The following is a 19,126-nucleotide window of genomic DNA, read 5'->3' on the forward strand; positions in this document are numbered from 1 at the left end:
TTTTGGCCCGGTTCCGCCGATAAGGGTATACTCCCTGGGGAGGGCAAGGGGGGGGGTTTCAGAGGTTCCCGGGTTGTTTTTGGGGACGGTTAAGAGCACTTGGCGTTGACCCTTGCGACGGTTAATGAACTTGCCGGGCGGCGGCGAGGGACGGATTCAGGACGGGGTTGATGCAGGACACGTCCCGGGACACGTCCCTCTGGCTCGGCGTGTAGGCGAGGAGGCGCAGTCGTGGACGAGCCACGTCCGCCGTGTGGGCGAGGCGAGGCCGCCGCCCGGGGGAGCTTGGTTCGGGTGCTCGTGCTAGCGCCCCCCGTCGTGCTGGGCGTTGACAACTGCGGTGGCTGGGCCCGGGGCTTGTCGACCCGGGCCCGGTGGCGCGTGGCGGGGGGCGGCGGGTTGGGGTTGGGGCGGGTCGCCGCGAGGAGGCTGCGGCTCTCAGCGTTGTCCGTTCCCCATACCGAGCACAGTCGAGAGGTTAAGGTGGAGATGAGCGGCGAGTTGTTTAAGGGTGTGGACCGTGAGTTGACGGAAGTCGGAGGACGCGACCCACCTCGCCACAGATGGTCCCGCGCGCGCCTCGCGCCGCCTGCCCTGGGCCTGGCCCCGCTGCCCACCGGAGTGCGGAGAGCGATCAGCGAGATGGCAAGGGGGGGACAGGCCCGACAGCCTACTGTGCGGCTGCCACAGCTGTGACAGCGATGGGCTCGCCCTCACTGGCCCTCAATCACTTGTGCTGCGGCTTGTGTGAGCGACACTTGCTCGGCGAGGTGGGACTGCCGGCACACTGTGAGACCATGCCGAATGGCCCATGGACCATGGGTGTGAGGTAAAACCACGCTACCCCAGCGCTTGGTCACATCGGCCCCGAGGTCAGATCCCTCTACTCTGTTAGTGACAACACTTGTCTACTGGCTGGAGCCGAGCAGGAGGGCCCGGCGCACAACCCCTGGTCAACTCACGGTCCACACCCTGAGAGCCGTAAAGTATCCCGTCCCCCCCCCAACGCGCCACCGCCGCCCTCGACGCCGCCCACGCCGCCCACGACCCCACGCCGCACGCGCGCCTTGCCGCGGCCTAGCGCGCCGCAAGGCGCCACCCTCACGCCACCGGCACCAGCAAGGCAAAGTGGCGCTCATGAACAAAATGGAGCAACCGCAGCGGTGCTGCCGCCGCGGTGGCAAAGCCAAACGCCTCGGGGGCGATCGCCTCCATGGAGAGGGCGTGCTCAGCGCCCACACCGCCGCCGTGCTCGCCAGAGCCACCGGCGTAGTAGTAGATATGTACGGGCGCACGCACCAGCGCCGCGATCGCCTCGATTTCGAGCCGCTCGCCAAAGATGCCATCGCGGCCCATCACGTCGAGGTAGGCAGCGAGGCACTCGGCCGCAGGGGCGCCCTCTGCGAGTCGCGCCAGCGCCGTCACGCCGCGGCGCTCAAGCTCATCGCGAAGCGCGACGCTCGTCCCGTCCGTGCCGAGGCCCCGCGCCGCCTCAGAAAGGAGTGGGGCCACACGCCGCGCGAGTCCGACATCCTGCGCCATACGTTCGCGCAAGACTGCGGTGACGGCCGCACGGACGCCTGCCGCGCTGTCGTGCAGCGCGGCCTCCCACCGCTGCAGCGCAAGCCACCGCCGCACACACTCAAACAAACAGTCTCCATCGTGAGGTATGACCTCCACCCGCCAGCCAGCCGCCGCGCAGAGCCGCTCCAGGTCTCGGGCGGCGAAGGGGTCACACCCGACGACCTCGGGAACTAGCTAGCCGGGGCAGTCGGAGAGTGGCAACTCCGTGCACTGACGGTCGGCCGCCAGAAAACACGCCTCCGTGGCTCGGGTTACACCAATCCTCGCTACCCAACGCGGCCAAAGGATATCCACCTCGAGAACCTCGAGAAGCCATTCACAGTCGTTGCTCATACAGTTGTAGTCACGAGGCGCTGCGTTTGCTCTCCTTGCTCTCGCAGGCGCAGCGCCTGCTCTCCGAGGCGCATGCACGCTGCTCCGCTGCGTTTGCTCGCTCTCCTCGCATCCTGGACGCTGAGCGGCTCCACGGCTGCAGATGTCCGCATTGAGACCGCCGACCGGACGACGGGAGCCCGGCAACGACCCACCGATGCGAGCATGCCACGTCTCGCGCCTGCTCTTCGACGCCCCGACAATGCTCAATTTGTGCGGGTGCGTGATGCTATCAATTTAGCCCTCGCCAATCTCAGTCGGCGCGAGCAGCGCAGACTGCTTGCGCGTCTCGCGTGCTCACATGCCGCGTTCAGAGACAGACAGCTGTTTGCCGCATGCAAAGACATGCTACACCAGCCAAAGGACACGCGTTGGCGCACCTTGCTCAACCACGTGCTCAACGAGTCGTCCATCTCGCAGAGGCCGAGGAAGGGCTGCACCTCGAACCTTCCCGGGACGACGCCAGTTTGCCGCAAGCAGAAGGTTATGCTGCTGCACTTTTCAAAGGCGTCGGGCTCCGCTGTATGCAGGCTGGCGCAAGCTGCAGGCTGCACCACGTGGGCCAGCGACGGCAACTGCGGTCGTCGCCAGCGGGAATACGCCGATGGGCCGTGGTGGATCCCGGTTTCACATGCTCAGAGCGCGTGGGAGAGGTCACGGTTTGCCTACCCCGACGCAATCGCGCGCATGGGCAGCGGCAGAAGCAACTGCTCAGAGCGGCTCGCGAGGGCTCCGCAGTTCCACGCCGTCGAGAGCACCCTGCCCGGCGGCGTGCCCTGCCCCGGCTTCTTCACACTCGCGATGTTGCGGCCGCCGCTCGAGCGGATGGTGTCTCACAGCTTTGAGCTGGCGCGCCGCCCTAGCCATCAGAGCAAGATCTCGCTGCTAGCTCCCCGTCCGGTCCCGCACCTCTAGTCCCGGACCCTCAGTCTAGCCCAGCGCTTCGCGCCGCGCAGGCACGCTGGGGCCTGGTGCGTCCGCGAAAGCAGGGATTCTGCTCCAACTACAGCCACATGCGCCGCCTCGCGCCGGCAGTCTACGACAACTACTACCACCGCGTCCTGCTCGGCGAGCGCGTGCTCGGCCTGCCGCCCGGGGCCATCACCTCAGCGCACTTGGCCGAGGCCAAGCGGGTGCTCTCAAGCCTGCAGCTCGTCCTGTTGAGCAACGACGCCTCGACGCCCGCAACGCTGCAGCGAGCGACAGGCATCGCCAATTTCACCGCGTGCCGCGACACCACGCGGCCTGCGCCCTGCGCCATGTCCGACGAGGACAGCGAGCGAGCCCGTCGCGACAACGCGCATGACCTGGCCCTATATGCCTACGCGGAGCGGCTGGCGGCGCAACACGTCGCAAAGTGGGGCGCAGGCATGGGCTAGAGTCAAAAGTGTCCCTGCGGATATCTCTCTCGGGACGAAGATCGAACAAGCAATTTTTAAACGGAACTCACCCTCGCCACACTAGAGCCGCAAAGGAGGAAAGGAAAGAAACAACAACTACGTGGAGTTCGTGAACCCTCTGGGGCCTCCGAGCGATTCTAAAATCAGGTCTGGCACCTCTCCGCTGAAAAGTGAAATCGGACGTTTCGAATCTCGAATAATCTCCAAGGTCACTTGAATGCTCACTTGGCAGGTAACATATGCGCCACGCGCCCCAGCTCCTCTGGTCGCCGCCGGCCTCCGCGGCGGCGGCGATGTCCCAGCGCCACCCATCGGCCAGCCCTCAGATCGATCGATCGGCGCTCAAAGTCGGCTTCAGATCCGAGAACGCTGCTGGCGCCGCCGCCGATCCCAGCGGCGACGCCAGCAGCTTCCTCTGCTCTCCAATGCGCCGAGAAGCGACGCGGGGGTGCTCGGCCCGCCATGCGATGGACGACGAAGGCTCCGCCGGGCGCGCGTCGGCCGGTCCGGTGGCACCCTCTGCGCGCGGCACCTGCCGGCGCCCCGACGACAGCCGTCGCGCCACCGCTGATGGAGAGGCGGTCGGCGCCGCTGCCGCCGCGCCGCCGGTGGAAGGGGCACTGGTGGTGGCCTGGGCGGCCCTCCGCCGCCGCTCGGGGCGCCCGGGCAGCGGTGGCAGCCTGCGCCGCCGCACGGCTTCGAGCGGGGCTGCCTGGCTTCGAGCGGGGCTGGCGGGGGCCGCCCCGTCCCGCCTGTTCTTTTTTCTACTATGCAAAATTCGAGCCAATTGAGGAAACTCAAGCCGGTAGCTGGAAGCACTGAGGGACGGCCGATTTCACCAAAGTCCGAGACCTGATCTTAGAATCGCTCCTCCGGGCGTGGACGCCCACCCGTTGATCGTGTCTCAATGTTCCGGCGCAGCGAGCCCAGATGAAGAGCTCGAGCATCTGCGCAGAGGCGCTGCTCGAGCGTCCGCGTGCATTGGCGAAACACGGTGAAACGAGCCCGTACCTCCATCGCTGGTGTCGCCCCGTCCAAAGCGGACCAAGCAGCCCCGCTTCGGTTGCTCACGTGGTATGCCGCCTTAACTGCGAACGCGAGCGCATCGTGTGAACAGCCCAAGAAGGAGGAGGCGACCTCGAGCTCAGCCTCGAGCTCGGGGGGTTCATACGGGAAGCAGAAGAAGAAGCGAGGGTCGAGGAGCGAGAGCTGGAAGACAAGCCGCGTGCAGCCATCGATAAGGTCGTCCAGTCGTTTTAGCGTGGGCGTGTAGATCATCTTGTGCGCCGGGCGCGTCAGCACCATCAGCCGCAAGTCGGCTCTGGCGGCGCTCCGCGCCTACCCATGCAGCGGCGCGCTCCGCGCGTGTTCTGCAGCGGCGCGCTCCGCGCGTGTCTCTGGGCGCTACATGCCCATCCTGAGCAGATCTAAGATGTCGCCGGCATCGACAAAGCCGCCTGGGAGCTGTGCCGCAGCCGCGCGCACGTCGCTCTCCTGCTTGATCGTCAGACTGTGCTCTTGCATCCGCTCGAGCTGCTCCGCTGTCGGGAGAAGTGGTTTGCGGCACCTGCTTCCGGTGCACAACGTGACGACTGTCTTCTCGTCATTCGGCCGCACCCATGTGGCTCTCGCTTCGGCGAGCTTCTGCTTCGTCCAGTGCTTGTTGTGTGACATGCTCGGCGTCATCGGCGTCAGCGCCCCCGCCGCCGCCCGGCCAGCGGCCACGGCGGCGTCGACCGCCGCGTTGGTCGCAATCTTCTGCGCCTTGTGCTGCCCCCGCACCTTGGTCTGCGTGGTGCGCTGTAAGCGGGCGCTGCCGAGCCACTTGTGCGCGATCGACACGACCTGTGACCGCCGCGAGAGGAGGGTGAGTGCCCCGCGTGCGGGTATTGATGGACACACGACGAGGAGAACGCACGTTTGCAGCTCGGCCAGCGTCGGCTTCTCCGCTTCCACCGGCAGGTCGGCGAGCCACGCGCGGAGGTGCGACTCGCCGGCAGTGTGGCGCAGCACGTTGGAGCAGTTCGAGCCGATCGCGCCAGTCTCCCCGTAGAGCGCGCCCTTCTTCTTGCCGCACAAGGAGCATTGGTAGTAGCCGAAGTGGCGGTCGAGCTTCTTCACCCCCTGCGAGAGGGAAGCCAGTGGGTGTGGGCGGGAGGGTGATGAAGAGGAGTGTGGCGCCCACGCACCTTCTCCACAGACTCGTTGGGCGCTGCAAAGGAGAGGTAGGAAGCCGAGTCACCATGCAAGTACTACAAGCTGACGAGCGACAACAATGGGGAGGCCTTCCGCTGGACCAGCAACTACCAGATCATCAGCAAGGTGTACCTGAAGAAGCACTCCACCCTGCCTCTCTGCTATTCCCTCAGTGCGGCAGACAAGAAGATGGTGACGTCCACCATGAAAAAGATGGTGGGACCGGAGGCAGAGTAGAGGCTAGAGTATGTGTAGTAGAGTCCTGCTGGTCTCCTATTGATAGTGTCATAAGTGTGGCTGGTGTGTGTCAGAGCCTGACAGCACCCCGACAGCACACCTGACAGCACCTGACAGCAACAGCCCAACGTCTGACAGCAGCAGCAGCCTGACAGCTCTGACAGCTCCGACAGCGTCTGACAGCAACACCCGACAGCTCCGACAGCACCCGACAGCTACAGATCCCCTCGCCTGTCAGACACGCACCCGACAGCACCCGACAGCACTGACAGCACCTGACAGCTGGTCTGACAGAGGCACCTGACAGTGCCTGACAGCTGCCCGACAGACCGACAGATCACCTGACAGCACCTGACAGCCTGACAGCCTGACAGCCAGGGCTCAGCACACACACACACACACACACACACACACACACACACACACACACACACACACACACACACACACACACAACAACAACAACAACAACAACAACAACAACAACAACAACAACAACAACAACAACAACAACAACAACAACAAAACTGGGTATTGCTAAAAATCTCTCTCTCTCACACACACACACCCTCGTCATGGTTTCGTATCAAGAATAAATACTCACTCACACACACACGGAGCAGATCGCCGCGCACATTTTGTTTCTTCCCTTCGATGGATGAGACCGAAACACAAAGATGAAAGAAAGATGGCTTGCGTGGGGCAAGGGCGGTCGGTTCTAAAAGAAAGAAAGAAAGAAAACAGACACGCCAAACGAGGGATGGGACGAGGACAGGGTCCCCACCTGCACGAGCAGGATTTTGGAAGAACGATCAGGGGGACAGGTGGGGCTCTCCTGCTCCTGACAAGGGACACGACAGGCTCGCAGCGCGGTGCGCGGTGGACTCCCACATCCACTGGCGGTCTCATCTCAGTCTAGCGACCTGCCTCCAGCTTGTCGCTGGCAGTCTCTCCTACCACAGGCACACTGACACAGGGGTGGCAGGGGCGGCGGCACGAGTCTCCCACATACTATGCGGGCCTCACTAGAGGTGCGGCCTGTGCGTGTCCTCGCCCTTGAGGGGGGAGGGGAAGGGGCTGTGTGTCTGTGCATGTGTGTGTGTGTGTGTGTGTGTGTGTGTGTGTGTGTGTGTGTGTGTGTGTGTGCGTGTGTGCGTGTGCGTGTGCGTGTGCGAGCCGCCCTGAACGCCACGAGCGCGCCGCGAGCGCCGTAGCGCCGGCGAGCGCCGTCGGCAGCGCGCGACCGCCACCCAAAAGCGGAGGTACATCAGGAGCCGCAGCCGGCCTGCTCTATCAGCCCCGCAGCCGCGGTGGCGCGACCGGACCGCGGTCGCTCCAGGCGCCTTTTGGCCCCGGTTCGAATCGCGGTTGGCGCGCGCCCTCGCGGAGCGACGCGTGGCGCGCGACGCGCGCGCGTGCGCGTGCGCGCCCAGCCGAGCCCTAGGCCGTATGCCGTCTGCCGTCTGCCGTCGGCCGTCGGCCGTCTGCCGTCGGCCGTCGGCCGTCGGCCGTCGGCCGCCGCCGCCGCCGTAGCGGCGGCGAGCGCTCGCCTTTTGCGCGACGCGCAGTGTGGACGCGCGCCGCCCAGCGCCGGACGTGCCGGAGCCGGTCCGGCGCGCGCGCGGGCGGCCAGCGCGGTCGGTTCTATCAGTGATTTTGACGTGGAGCGAATTCTTTTTTTTTTTAGCTAGATTTCCTTGTTAATTCTTTCCGATCAGCCGCCCGCCGCGAGCCGCTCTTCCGCCTTGCCCATAAAACGTGGGCCACACGTGGGCCGTCTACAGTGGATGCCAGCGCTCCACTGCTTGCTTGTAGCCGCCGCCGGCCTCGACGAGGCCAGCCAGCGAAGCACTGGCGGCTCGACGAGACACACCGCCGGGAATGTCGACATACAGCTGCTGCGCTCGCTCTGGCCTCAGTCGGAGTCCCTGCTCAACGCGTCGCAGCTGGACTCCGGCGTCGAGCTCGCCGGCGCGGACGACCGCCTGGCGTGCGTGCGCGCTGCTCTCGCGCGGCGAACGCCGGTCAGCATCGGCGCCATCGGAGGCTCCATCACCGCAGGCAGCAACTATGCGGTCCGGTCCGGCGCCACGCACCTCTACCACCACAAGCTCCTCGCCGCGCTCGACGCGATCCACCCCGTCCGCAACGGCCACTCGCTCAGCAACGGCGGCGTGCCCGGCACCGGCCCGACCTACATGGAACACTGCGTCCACGATCACATGCCGAGGCGCGCCGACCTGCTCCTCGTCGAGTACGCCGTCAACACGGACCGGAACCCCGCCTCGTTCGAGCGCCTCCTCCGCACTCTCCTGCTGCTGCCCCACGCGCCCGCCCTCGTCGTCGTCAACGCTCACAGGTGGAGGGCCGTCCGGCCCCAGGACGGGCGGACCGACAAGTGCTGGAACAGCAAGTGGCCGGTCGACATGGCCGCCAACGCCACGCAGCGGGCGGCGCAGTCTTGGGGCAGCGCCGGCCAGCGCGACGAGATCAACTCGGACGAGGACGCGATCGCAGACTTGTGCCGCCACTACAACGTGCCGCTCGTGTCGATGCGCGGCGCGCTGCTTGGCGCCGTGCGCTCGGGCGCTCTCTCTATCCCGGCCTTCATGCGGGACTGCAAGCACCCTGCCGGAGAAGGGCACACCTACCTCGCCCAGCTCCTCCTCCACCGTCTGCTCTCTCCGCCGGCGCTCACGCAAGCGCCGCCGGCACGAGGCCACCCTCACAAGTGCCGGAGGGCGCCGGCTGCGCTGGCGGGCCCGCTGCACGGCGAGAGCGGGCGCGAGTCTGCTGCGAGCGTCTGTGCGCGGGGGTCGCAGCTGCCGCGCTTCGTCGCGTCGGCGCAGGGCTTCGAGCTGACGGACGAAGGCAGGGGGCCCGGCAAGCTCGGGTACGTTGCGTCCCAGCCCGGCGACAGCCTCTCCCTCTGCCTACCCTTCCCCGCGGGCGGCGCCGCGGCTCGCAGCCCAAAGGTGCTGTGGCTGGGCTACCTGCGCAGCTACGAGCACATGGGCCGCGTCCGCGTCTCGTGCGACGGAGGCTGCTCCTGCCTCGCGACGCTCATCGACGCGCACGACACCAAGGACGGCGTGAGCGTCACCGACGTGCGGCGGGTCGTGCTCCGCGCGGCGAGGCGCGGGGTGGGCGAGGAAAGGGAGGCTGCGGGGCGAGGGGCGGGCTGCTGCTCTGTGCGGCTGCGGGTGGCGCAGGGCTCCTCCTCCGGCGAGCACAAGTTCAAGCTGATGTCTTTGCTGCTCGGAGGCGCCGACGCGAACAGCCTGCAAACCTTCAGTTTGCGCGTCGCCGCGAGCGCGTCGGAGACGGCGGTCGCGGGGGGTCGCTCGACGGGCACCGGCTGACAAGTTCTCGTTTTCGCACTTTTCACTGAATTCGAGAGCGATTTTGTTTGCCTGAATTCGTCTTCGTATGATACAACCGGGATGTTATATGAATATGTACCCCGCCACTCTGCTGGTGTGTGGTTGTGAGCTAAACCACGATTATCATATGCGATAAATATAAGAGACTCTCTAGGATTTCCTACTGTCTAGACGGACCTCGGGCATCCCGTCTACGGGTTTCTGCGTCGCCCGTGGCACCCAGCGACCCAGGGAGCCTTCCCCCAGCCTCCAGACACAGGCGTGAAATTGCGCGACACATCGGCGGGCGCGTTGTCCGCACGCGGCAAGGGACGCCGCAGCCGCCACACGCACACAAGGTACATGGCACAAGCCGGCGCGCGCGCGACAATCCATGCTATGATCGCGCTGTGCCTTGCCGTCGTGGGCTGCACGCCACTGGCCGCCGACCGGACGACGGGCGGCTGGCGTCGACCCGCCGATGCGAGGCCACCGCCGGCGCCGCCGCCACCAGCCGGCTTTAGTAGCGTGCACCAACTCATCTCCGCCAGTCGCTGCAGCATCTATGTGATGCAGGCCAAGGTGCCTGGTATCGAGCGTCACAAACGATCGCAGTACGCCTCTCACCACTGGGTCTCACACAGTCTCGCGTCGCACCCATGGCGCGTCGACAAGCTCAGCGAGGCAGACGTGGTGTACTTCAATGCCTCCCTCACACTGCGCTCCCCTGGCCGCTACCGCAACCTCGGTACCCTTCAGAAGAGCCACGAGCGGCTCGCCGCCAACAATTCGAGGTGCGGTGATTCGCCACCGGCCGCCATCTACTCAACCTCCTTTTCGATCAACGACCGAGCACAAGACTCGAGCATGTGCACGAAAGTACCTTGCCGAGCTCCGCTAGGAATTCACTACCTCGCGGAGCTCGCAGTAGGGCCGAGTGGTCTCGACATCGTGACACCTTTTGTTTCCTCTGCGAGCCTGCTGGCCGACCTGCCTCCCCCAACACCCTGGTCGGAGCGCAAGCTGTTGCTGGTCGTGCTCGGGCGCATCATCAACCCTGCTCTCTCGACGGTGCGGTGGCATGCGTGGCTGGCGCTTCACTCCAACCCACTGGCAACCGTATACCAGTACAACCTCAAGGGGCTTTGGATGGGTGCCGCGTGCGACCTGCCGACGGCCAATGGAACACGGCGGGAGGTGACGGCACGCAGAACGCACACACGCGCGCGCGGCGGCGCTACTCACCTGGACAAGAAGAGGCGGGGGTGCCCTGCCCCACATGCGTGGACGTGACCGCCCTCAGTTATGGTACCCTCCTAGGCTCAGCTCTCCGAGTGCCGTCGCGTGTGGGGGGCGGAGTACGACTGCGAAAGTCAGCTGAATTCCGCGAAGAAGAACCCCTGCAGACGAGGCTGGAGCAGCCTCAGCCGGGGATTCCGTGCTGCGAGCGCCGAGGCGAACCGTAGCCATAATTGAAAGGAATTGCCCCACACTTCTCTGCGTTGCTACATGAAATCGAACCTCTCCGGAAGGAAGCGTGAGGCTGGGGCAATCACGCTTTAGGCGATACGCGGCAAGTACATCGGTGAGGCTGACTTCAAGGAGCGGGCTACTCTTGTACTTTCGAAGGCAACTCATCTCCGCACAAAGCTAATACAACGTCTCCGCCTGCTCTTCCCCGCAGGAGGAGGCCATGCGCCACAAGTTCTGCCTCGTCACGCGCGGTGACTACCTTACCACACTCATGGCATTCCTGAAGTTATTTTCGAACTGCGACCCTCTTCCTTCCTACAGGCGACTATCCCTCCACGCGCAAGGTCACAGAGCACCTTTTGCTCGTCGGATCGATGGGCTGCATCCCGATCCTGGCTCTCGGGAATCTCCCCAGCCCGCTCGCCACCTTGCCCCTCAGCGCGGCTTTCAACCTCTGCAGAATCACCTACATCGTCGACAACGACCGTGCGGCGTTTGGGCAGACCACCATAGATGCTGACCGTATTTGTTTATGTCATCCCGTCGCGCTCCCACGCATTCGGCTGTATCCAATCTACTTGTAGCCTTTACTCGGGCGCATGTACTCTGCAATCACACCGATTGTCAAAGCGTAGGGAGGCCACACTCAATGCGCTCACCGCCGTCAGCGTTGGGGAAGGGGGCGCACTCTGGACAGACACTCGGTTGTTTAAAAGAAAAGAAAGAAGTGGGGACGGATGGGAGGACGGCACGCCGCCACCACACAGGGATTTTAAGGAGAGGCGTGTGGTTGTTTTTACTCGGTTTCGAGGGGGGGATTCCGGGTAGAAAATTCTTATTTCTTGTCCAACGGCGTTCTGTGGCGTCGCTCGCGCTCCGCTCTCTCTCGGCGCTCGTGGCGGCCAACCTCTACGAAGCCCGGGTCGCGCCCGTGGCATACCCTCCCGATGGCGGCCTCGCGGCCGGCCATCGACCCGGACGAGGGCCTCGCGGCCCTCTTCCAGCGCGCCCACGTGGGCGCGCGCAGAGCTTCAAGCCTGCTGCTGCAGCCGCAGCTGCAGGATTTGGAGAACGTGTACGACCTCTTGGAGGCGGTGCGGAGCGGCGCGAGCGCCGCGTCGCTCGGCATCAGCGCGCGCGACTTCGAGCGGATCTGCGACTGCGCGCTGCCCGCGCTGCGCAGCGCTGAGGCAGCAGCTGCGGCTTTGGCACTGTTTGCCTGCCCGTCCTCCCACGACGGCCCGTCTGGGCTGGCTGCGGGCGGGCAGGCGGGCGGCAGCGCGGCCGCTGGGGGCGCGCGCGGCCTCGGCGCCGAGGGCGGCGAGGGCTACACCTCCGGCGAGGAGGAGGCAGCAGCAGCTGCTGCTTCTTCTTCTGAGGAGCAGTTTGGACCCCGCCTCCCCGCCGCCCGCGCTGGTACGAGCGCGGCGGTGGTGGACGGCGAGGAGGGGCGGCGGCTGGCGGCGGAGGCCGCAGCGGCGACCGCACCCTGCGCGCGGAGCGCGGCGCCTGCGGGGGCGCAGGCCGCGGAGGCGGGTCTGACCATTGGGTCAGACCCAATGGTGGAGGAGGAATTCCCCGGCGGCGCGGCGCCGGCGGAGGGGGAGGAGAGCGGCGCCGTGTCGCCCGATTGTTCCCGAGAGGTCCACATAGCCTCCCTTTTCGAAGGTGAGGCCTCCATGACCGCCCGCATTGAGCCGCTCGACCTCGAGTCGCGCGCAGCAGGCGCTCAGGTTTCTTCTTCTCCTAGTGCCGACCATCCGGAACATGAAAGCTGGCGGCGCCGCGGCGGGGCGGCGTGGTGGCGGGCGCATTGGGCGCAGCTCAACGTCGGGCAGTGGCTCGGCGTCGTCGAGCCGTGCTGCCTCTGCGGGCGGCCCGGGGCGGCGGGCCAGTACACAGGCTTCTGCGCGGCGCCCTATCTCGCCACCACTGACGATCGGTGGGAGGTGCCTGGCCTGCGCCAGGCATACGTCGCGCATGGCATGTGCGGCGGGCTCTGCCGAGGATGGGGCTGCTGCGAGGCGCGGGGCGTGGCGCAGCCGCAGGATGGGAGCGGCGAGGCGCGAGGCGAGGGCGAGGGCGAGGGCGAGCTAAGCTCGGATGGCGACTCGGACCGGTCTGCGGGAGACCCTGTGTGGGGCTCGGCGGCGCTGGAGGACGAGTGGCGCGCCGCGTCTCTCGCGAGGCAGGCGGTAGGCGACGCGGCGTACGCCGCGGCGCATGCTGCTGGCGCTTCGCGGGCTGAGGCGTGCGACGCCGCCGTGAGGGCGGTGAGGTTGGACGAGGTCGAGGCTCAGTCCTCGTTCCTCGTGCGCGCTGGGTGGTACGGCTCCGGCCGTGATGGGGGCGGGGAGGGGGAGGGGGCGACGGCCGCACGGAATCGCCGCCGGCGGGGGGCGAGGGCGCGGGCGAAGGAGGAGGAGCCAGAGCCCGGGGAGGATTGGGAGGGGGAGGAGCGGCCGGAGGAGTACGCCGGCCTCTTTGACGACCCGTAAGGGGCCGTCGCCTGCTGTGCCATTTGTAGTGCCAGTCCGAGCCAGTCTGCTGTGAGAGGGGCTTAATAGTAAAATTCTTTTTACCAAAATAGGTTGCGGCGGCTCGCCTCTCTACCGGCAGAGATGTCGAGCTACACGGAAGAGCAGGCCAGCCTCGCCACCTCCATCTACCGGTCTGCACACCTCACCGCGATTGGCCTCTGCCTCGCCTCGGCGGTTCAGGGCCTCCTCCGCTGCTGCTGCGTAAAGCCCGACGGCTGTGCGGCCGGCTATCTGTTTGCATTCACCTCTCTCACGCCGCTCCTCCTCGGCGGCGCCCTCGCCGCCCCAATCATCTTCGACACGGCAGCCTGCTGGGACGACAGCCCATTCCGCAAGGTTCCTCCGATCCTCGGGGCGTCGGACCTGTCGGCGTCATTCATGGAGTGCACGACCGACGCCGAGATCAACGTTGCGTACGCCCTGTGCGCGACCATCGGCGCAGCGGCGACGGCCGCCTTCCTCCTTCTAGCGCGAGATCTCGCGGAGCTCTCGCGGATCGGTGGAAGCGGCTCGCGTCTCGCGCCGCTCTACTACGCCCTGCCCGCCGCGTCGGTCGTGGTCGGCGTCAGCCTCGCCGCGGCTCTGATTGCGCCGCTCGATTGGGGCGAGGTGAAGCGCGTCGGCGCCGGCACCTACTTTGGCGCCTCTCTGGCGCTGGTCGCCGCCTTTGCCGTCTCGGCCTGCTCCTTTCGCGACGCCGCCGAGGCGAGGCTGCCGGCGTGCCTGACGTGGACGCAGGTTGTGCTCGGCCTGGCGCACGGCGGCTTCTACTTTTTTGGCGTCTGCGGGGACCTCTTTGAGGAGGAGGAGGACTCCTTCGCGCGGGACGTGTGCAGCACGGGCGTGGTGATGGCGGAGTACGTGCTGCTTCTGAATCAGCTCTCGTGGGTCTCAGATCTCGTTGTGGCGCTCGCGCTGCTGAAGCACACTGAGTCGCGGCGCAAGCTGGCGGCGGCGGTGGCGGACGGCTTCTTCCTCGAGTCCGCCTGAGCGGCCCTCCTGCCGTGTGTAGTATGTTTTTTCTTCCGCCACCCACCCCAGCGCACCCAGGCGCCAGGCCGTTCCTTACTGGCCAGGCGCGTGCAGCTGGCAGGCCAGCGTTTTGAGTTTTACTCTGTTACGAAGAAGGGGTGGTCTCATGAAGATGAACAACAGTCTTGGAATGTCCATATATAGTTCATTTCGATGTGTTCGGCGCACTGTTGGCTGTTGCTGTACGCACGCCTGTGACACACGGCTAGCGCAACCCGCCGCTCCCACAGACGTCCATCGTTGCCGCGTGCGCTCGCGTGTGGAAAAGGGCCGCCGCCCGCGAGAACACCTCCTGATACGTCTGCATGCGGGCGACGAGCCATTGCAGCGCGCCGTAGCTGACGTGGTAGGAGATGTTGCCGTCGTACCTCTTGTGCCTCGTGCCCGCCGCCGCCGCCGCCGCCGCCGAGGAGCCGCAGTACACCTTCGCTCTCTCCCGGAGGCCGACCTGGCGCAGGATGAGCAGCAACGAGGCGGGCAGCTGCTCGGCCAGGCCCCACGCCTATATGGAGCGACGACGGGCTCAAGCTTGCGGACGGGTCCCAGGCGACGGATCCTCTGCCTGAGGCACGGCGCCGTGTCCCGCTGCGCGAGATTGCGCAGGATGTGCTCCACCTACAGGGCGCGTCACAGACGCGTCACCCACGTGTCATGGACATGGAACACGCGCAGGACGTGCTCCACCAGCTCGGCGCGAGAGCGGCCCGGGTCGACCAAGCCGGGGTGGCTGCACCACGCCCGTCCGCTCAGCGCGCACAGCGGCCGGTCGAAGCCGTAGCCGTCGGCCGTCCTCCAGCTCCCCGCCCTCGCGAGCTTCTCCGGCGTGCGCCCGGACCACCTGAAATTTGGGAGGCGCGACTGTGACGCGATGCGTCGGTGTGGCGAGGAGAGCGAGCGGTGTCTTTCGGACGTGTCGGCGGCCCTCTTCACCTCATCGCCGAGTAGAGCCAAGCCATCGGGCTCCGCAGCAGCGTGAGCATGATTGGCCGCGCGTCGGGCTGCCACCTGCAGGCCGCGAGAGCGTCGTCCCAAGCGCCCTCGTAGCTGGAGAAGCACGCGGGCGCCGCACCAGCAGCACAGTTCCGAGTGAGCAGCTCGTAAAAGTAGGTTTCGTTGCCGTACGTCGGATGCAAAGGCCATCTCACCGATTGCCACGGACAGTATGAGATGCCCGCCCATCGCGGGAAGGCCCTCATGATTGTCGAGCCAGCCATCTTTGGAATGTGGATGTGCACGATGACTGGCGCCATCTCTCGTCTGACCAGTCGAAGCTTGGCGGTCGAGTTTGAGGGAGAGCGAGAGTGAGCGAGCAAACGAAGCGAGAGACAGCAACCGGCTCTGTTTTCCGGCTGGAGCTGCTGTCAGCGTCCCGGAGTCGACGGGAGGCACCTCACGGTTTCGCTTCGAATTTAATAAATTCGATGCGGCGGTCGCCAGTGAGAGCCAGCTATATCTCCGCCGTACTCGCTGCTCGCGCCGCCGCGAGCGGGCACAGGGTGTGCCAACATGTGCGCCAGCCCTGCCAACGCTCCTCCCGCGCTCTCGCGCGCTCTATGGCTCACACGCCCAGGCACGTTCGAGCGCCTCGGTGACGGTGTGCAGAAGCAAAATTGTTTCTTTTTCTCGGTGTACCCGAGGTTCTCGAGAACCGTGTTAGTGCCAGTGCTAGGGTGCCCACAGGACCCAAAAAAAGAAAGGAAAAAAGAAATGGGGCACTCCCGATCGCAGCACTTCATGTTGGCTAGTCGAGATATTGAGAGTGTGACTAGGAGGATGGGACGCTGGGGATTCTCAAAGGTATACCCTTGGAATGGCCGGATCCAGCCTTAAAAGTACGAGATCGCGCGCGCTTCGCGCACAGCACCGCCTGTTCTCCGCGGCTGTGTGACGACGCGTGCCGTGTACCAGCAGAGTTGGGCGCGCGCGGCGCGACGGCGCCCGCGAGGGAAGGCGCGGGTGCAGCGGCCGCCGGCGGCCGTGCCGCCCGCCAGCCGGCGCAGCAGCGGCCAGCGCAGCGGCCGCCGGCGCAGCAGCCAGAGCAGCCGGTGCGCGCCTTGCGAGGCGAGTACTGCCGCCCGGCAGCCTTGAGGCGGCCGGGCGGCAGTACTCGTTCGAACTTTGCGAGCCGTGCGCGCGCCGAGGCGCCCGCGGCGCGCGCCCGCCCGGCTGCTAGTAGGAGGCGGCGCAATATGGCCTATAGTACAGCCCTTGAGGAGGAGGAAGAGGCTGGCTGGCAGTGCTGTATGCCGCCGAGGGGCAGTTTTGGGGTGCTGGGTCACGGGCCCAGGGGGCTGCAGAAGGCGTCCGCAGCCGGGACAACCCGCCCCCCCAGCCGAGGCCGGTCGAAGCCCACTTGAGTGCAGCCATGAGGAGTCCTCTTGGTGCTCCTGGCGGCCGTTGGAATGGCGAGCGCGCGCCGATGGGGGGGGGGGGGGTCTTGCTTGCTCCACACCGAGCGCCATCGGTCCGGACCGAGGTCGTGCCGACACGCTACCTCCGACCTGGGACTCCTTGTGATACCTCCAGCTGCGGGTCGCCAGTGACGCCGGTGTGGCAAGACTCTACTCTGGTGTGGCAGCCGTTTGTTTGTATAAGCGGCCCTCCGTGCCCCCAGAAAGCAAAACTCCCAAAATGTCTCAAACTCCCAAATGTCGGACTGTTCTATTCGCTTGATCGCTTCTCGCCTACACTACAGGGTGCACACACACACACACACACTCACTCACTCACACACACACACACACGCACACACACACACACACACACACACACACACACACACACACACACACACACATGCACGCTCTCGCTCACGAGGCCCACGCCTCACATAACAACTAGCTCAAGTGCGGCCGCAGCCCATCACCGAGTCGAAGAATGTGTCTGTGATGGCCTCACTGAGGCCTCCCATGCGGGCCCAAGTCGCGTCCACGGGATGTGCAAATCCCTCCCCTTTGCGTCGAGCGGCGGCGCACCGAGAGCCCCGTGACCTGTCGTGCCGGTCGCTGCCGGCACCACAGACGTCGTGATGCTGCGGGTCCCGGAAGGCCCCGAGCGGCGCGCTCAGCGTGAGCAACGCAGGCTCCTCCCAAATGATGACGCCCAGCGGCGCCAGCGCGCTGCGCGCAGCCTCATTGAGCGCGCGGATGGCGAGCGGGTTAGTGCCGGGGAACGCACGGGCTCGTCCCGCCGCCAGCCCGCACAGAGACGCGCCAGCCTTCAGCGACTTGGCATCTTCAAGCAGCAGCTGATGTGTGGTCTGGCGCCAAACGAACTGTACGGTGGGGTTGACGGCCTGCACTCGCGCTATGATGTGTGCAAGCAGCCGAATGTGATGGCGGTACGCGGATAGGGGCGACACCTTCTTTTCATGTCCCGGTGGAGGCAACGAGATGTCGTGCGCTCCGCTCTGCAGTACCACGATGCTGTCGTTTGCCAGCGCAAGCGCCCGCTCCCAGTCCCCCGCCGCCTTACCCACCACGACATTGCCCAAGCCGATCCGCGGGGGGTTTCCCATCGCGTTGCTGATAATGACGCCGCCGCTAGGTAGCGGCTTGGCCGGACCACCCCATTCAGAGCAGTTGGCTGAGCGCCCTGCCACACGCGCGCAAATATCGAGCGCAAAACCATTGCTGATTGAGTCGCCCACGATGATGAGACGCCGGTTGCCTTTGGCGAGGCAACGACCAATGTGGGGATGTTGTCGTCGAGTGCTCGCGCAGCCGAAAGGAACCCAGATATGCGGGCTACGAAACTGGGAGTGGTGACCGAAGACGGCTTGCATGCCGCTCGGCGGGGTTCCAGTTTCGCTTACGCGGAGCCAACGTCCGTCTTCGCCTCCAGTGCAAGCCCGGCTGATCGGGGGGTGCTCGTGAGCGGGCGGCTGCGCGCGTGCTGCAATCGTGATGGGAGGCCGGCTGGCTGCGCGGCACTGCAGCTGGTCTGCACTAGAAAGCGTTTGCACAGGCAGCGAGGGGAAGGAGCGGCGTGAGGTGGGCGTGTCGCTGGCATTGATCCACCATTTCGACTCGAGGTAGTCCGGCACCAGGCTCGTGAACCAAAGCTGAACGTGTGTCTGCACATCGCGCACGTCCAGCTCATCGCCGGGCACATCCGCGACGTATGAGCCGTCGCCCAGATCGCGCGCTAGCTGCCTCCACGTGCTCGTGTTGGTCTCGAAGCGCACGATCCAACTATCGCCCCCCACCGTCTTCAGGCGGCCGTCGTCGGCGACGGACTGAATGTGGAGGCTGGCGCCGCCGGAGTGAAGGTAGCGGACCTCCACTCGGCTCTCGTCGAGCGAGGAGGCGCACACTTGGCAAGACCCAACTGGTGATGGTGGTGGCAGCGGCACGCTCTGTGGCCTGACCCGCTGCGGACGACGGCCAGTGCTGCGCTGGCCAACGTGTGTGGCAGGCCCACTCGCAGTCATGAGTGTCGGCAGCGAGAGCCAGCGCGGACAATGTGTATCGGCGGGCTGGTCCCAAGGCTGTTCCAGTGCCCAGCTGTCACGGCCGTTCCGCTTCCGGCCGCTGTGTCGGGAGGAGAATTTTATCCCCGCCGGCGGCCGCCGGGGCGCCGGCGGCCGCCGAGGCTGTTGCTCCCTTGTAAATAAATAAAAGAGACACCTCTCTAGGAGATGGGTAAAAAAGGAACAGCCTCTTTTTTTCAGCCGGGAGACAGAGGATTTAAGATGGTGGATGCGGACACAGATGCAGATAAAAGCCGTATGTAGCTAGCAGCCCTGTCACTTCACTCCCAGAGCCCACAGCTCCTCGAACAGATGGTGTGCCGACGCTGGCTTGCCCGCTGCCAGCCTCATCCCGCGCACGGTGTCCGTCCACGTGGAGTACTTTGAGCCGACAAAGGTGTGCGCCTGATTGGAGATGAGTCCGCATGAATCAGAGCGAACACACGCCGCGCGTGCCGT

At 65.6% G+C, this 19,126-nt stretch overlaps 7 protein-coding genes across 7 annotated transcripts; 6 read left to right on the forward strand and 1 right to left on the reverse strand.

Moving 5' to 3' along the window:
• The first annotated feature begins 865 nt into the window (after positions 1-865).
• On the forward strand, positions 866-1,797 carry EMIHUDRAFT_370678 (hypothetical protein). The gene has a single exon (XM_005767628.1). The coding sequence runs from the start codon at positions 1,282-1,284 to the stop codon at positions 1,756-1,758; it is 477 nt and encodes a 158-aa protein (XP_005767685.1). The 5' UTR covers positions 866-1,281; the 3' UTR covers positions 1,759-1,797.
• Positions 1,798-1,950: 153 nt separating this feature from the next.
• EMIHUDRAFT_445593 (hypothetical protein) lies at positions 1,951-3,401 on the forward strand. Its single transcript, XM_005767629.1, has 2 exons — positions 1,951-2,805; positions 2,913-3,401. The coding sequence occupies exons 1-2, from the start codon at positions 1,990-1,992 to the stop codon at positions 3,333-3,335; spliced, it is 1,239 nt and encodes a 412-aa protein (XP_005767686.1). The 5' UTR covers positions 1,951-1,989; the 3' UTR covers positions 3,336-3,401.
• Positions 3,402-3,554: 153 nt separating this feature from the next.
• Positions 3,555-4,040, forward strand: EMIHUDRAFT_370682 (hypothetical protein; the record flags this gene model as incomplete). Its single annotated transcript, XM_005767630.1, has 1 exon — positions 3,555-4,040. A coding segment is annotated over exon 1 (332 nt), but the record flags the coding sequence as incomplete, so codon positions are not given.
• Positions 4,041-7,515: 3,475 nt separating this feature from the next.
• On the forward strand, positions 7,516-9,239 carry EMIHUDRAFT_445595 (hypothetical protein; the record flags this gene model as incomplete). The annotated part of the gene is made up of 1 exon (XM_005767631.1): positions 7,516-9,239. A coding segment is annotated over one exon (1,665 nt), but the record flags the coding sequence as incomplete, so codon positions are not given.
• Positions 9,240-11,571: 2,332 nt separating this feature from the next.
• On the forward strand, positions 11,572-13,122 carry EMIHUDRAFT_245861 (hypothetical protein; the record flags this gene model as incomplete). Its single annotated transcript, XM_005767632.1, has 4 exons — positions 11,572-11,837; positions 11,974-12,040; positions 12,592-12,936; positions 13,066-13,122. The coding sequence occupies 4 exons, from the start codon at positions 11,572-11,574 to the stop codon at positions 13,120-13,122; spliced, it is 735 nt and encodes a 244-aa protein (XP_005767689.1).
• Positions 13,123-13,221: 99 nt separating this feature from the next.
• Positions 13,222-14,355, forward strand: EMIHUDRAFT_445597 (hypothetical protein). The gene has a single exon (XM_005767633.1). It carries the CDS (start codon positions 13,246-13,248, stop codon positions 14,152-14,154), a length of 909 nt encoding a protein of 302 aa, XP_005767690.1. The 5' UTR covers positions 13,222-13,245; the 3' UTR covers positions 14,155-14,355.
• EMIHUDRAFT_445599 (hypothetical protein) lies at positions 14,308-15,582 on the reverse strand (the record flags this gene model as incomplete). The annotated part of the gene is given in 5 exon segments (XM_005767634.1): positions 14,308-14,698; positions 14,773-14,811; positions 14,881-15,034; positions 15,127-15,534; positions 15,551-15,582. Coding segments are annotated over 4 exon segments (831 nt in total), but the record flags the coding sequence as incomplete, so codon positions are not given.
• Positions 15,583-19,126: the final 3,544 nt, after the last annotated feature.

The sequence above is a fragment of the Emiliania huxleyi genome (assembly GCF_000372725.1).
Source record: "Emiliania huxleyi CCMP1516 unplaced genomic scaffold EMIHUscaffold_480, whole genome shotgun sequence".
NCBI lineage: Eukaryota > Haptophyta > Isochrysidales > Noelaerhabdaceae > Emiliania > Emiliania huxleyi.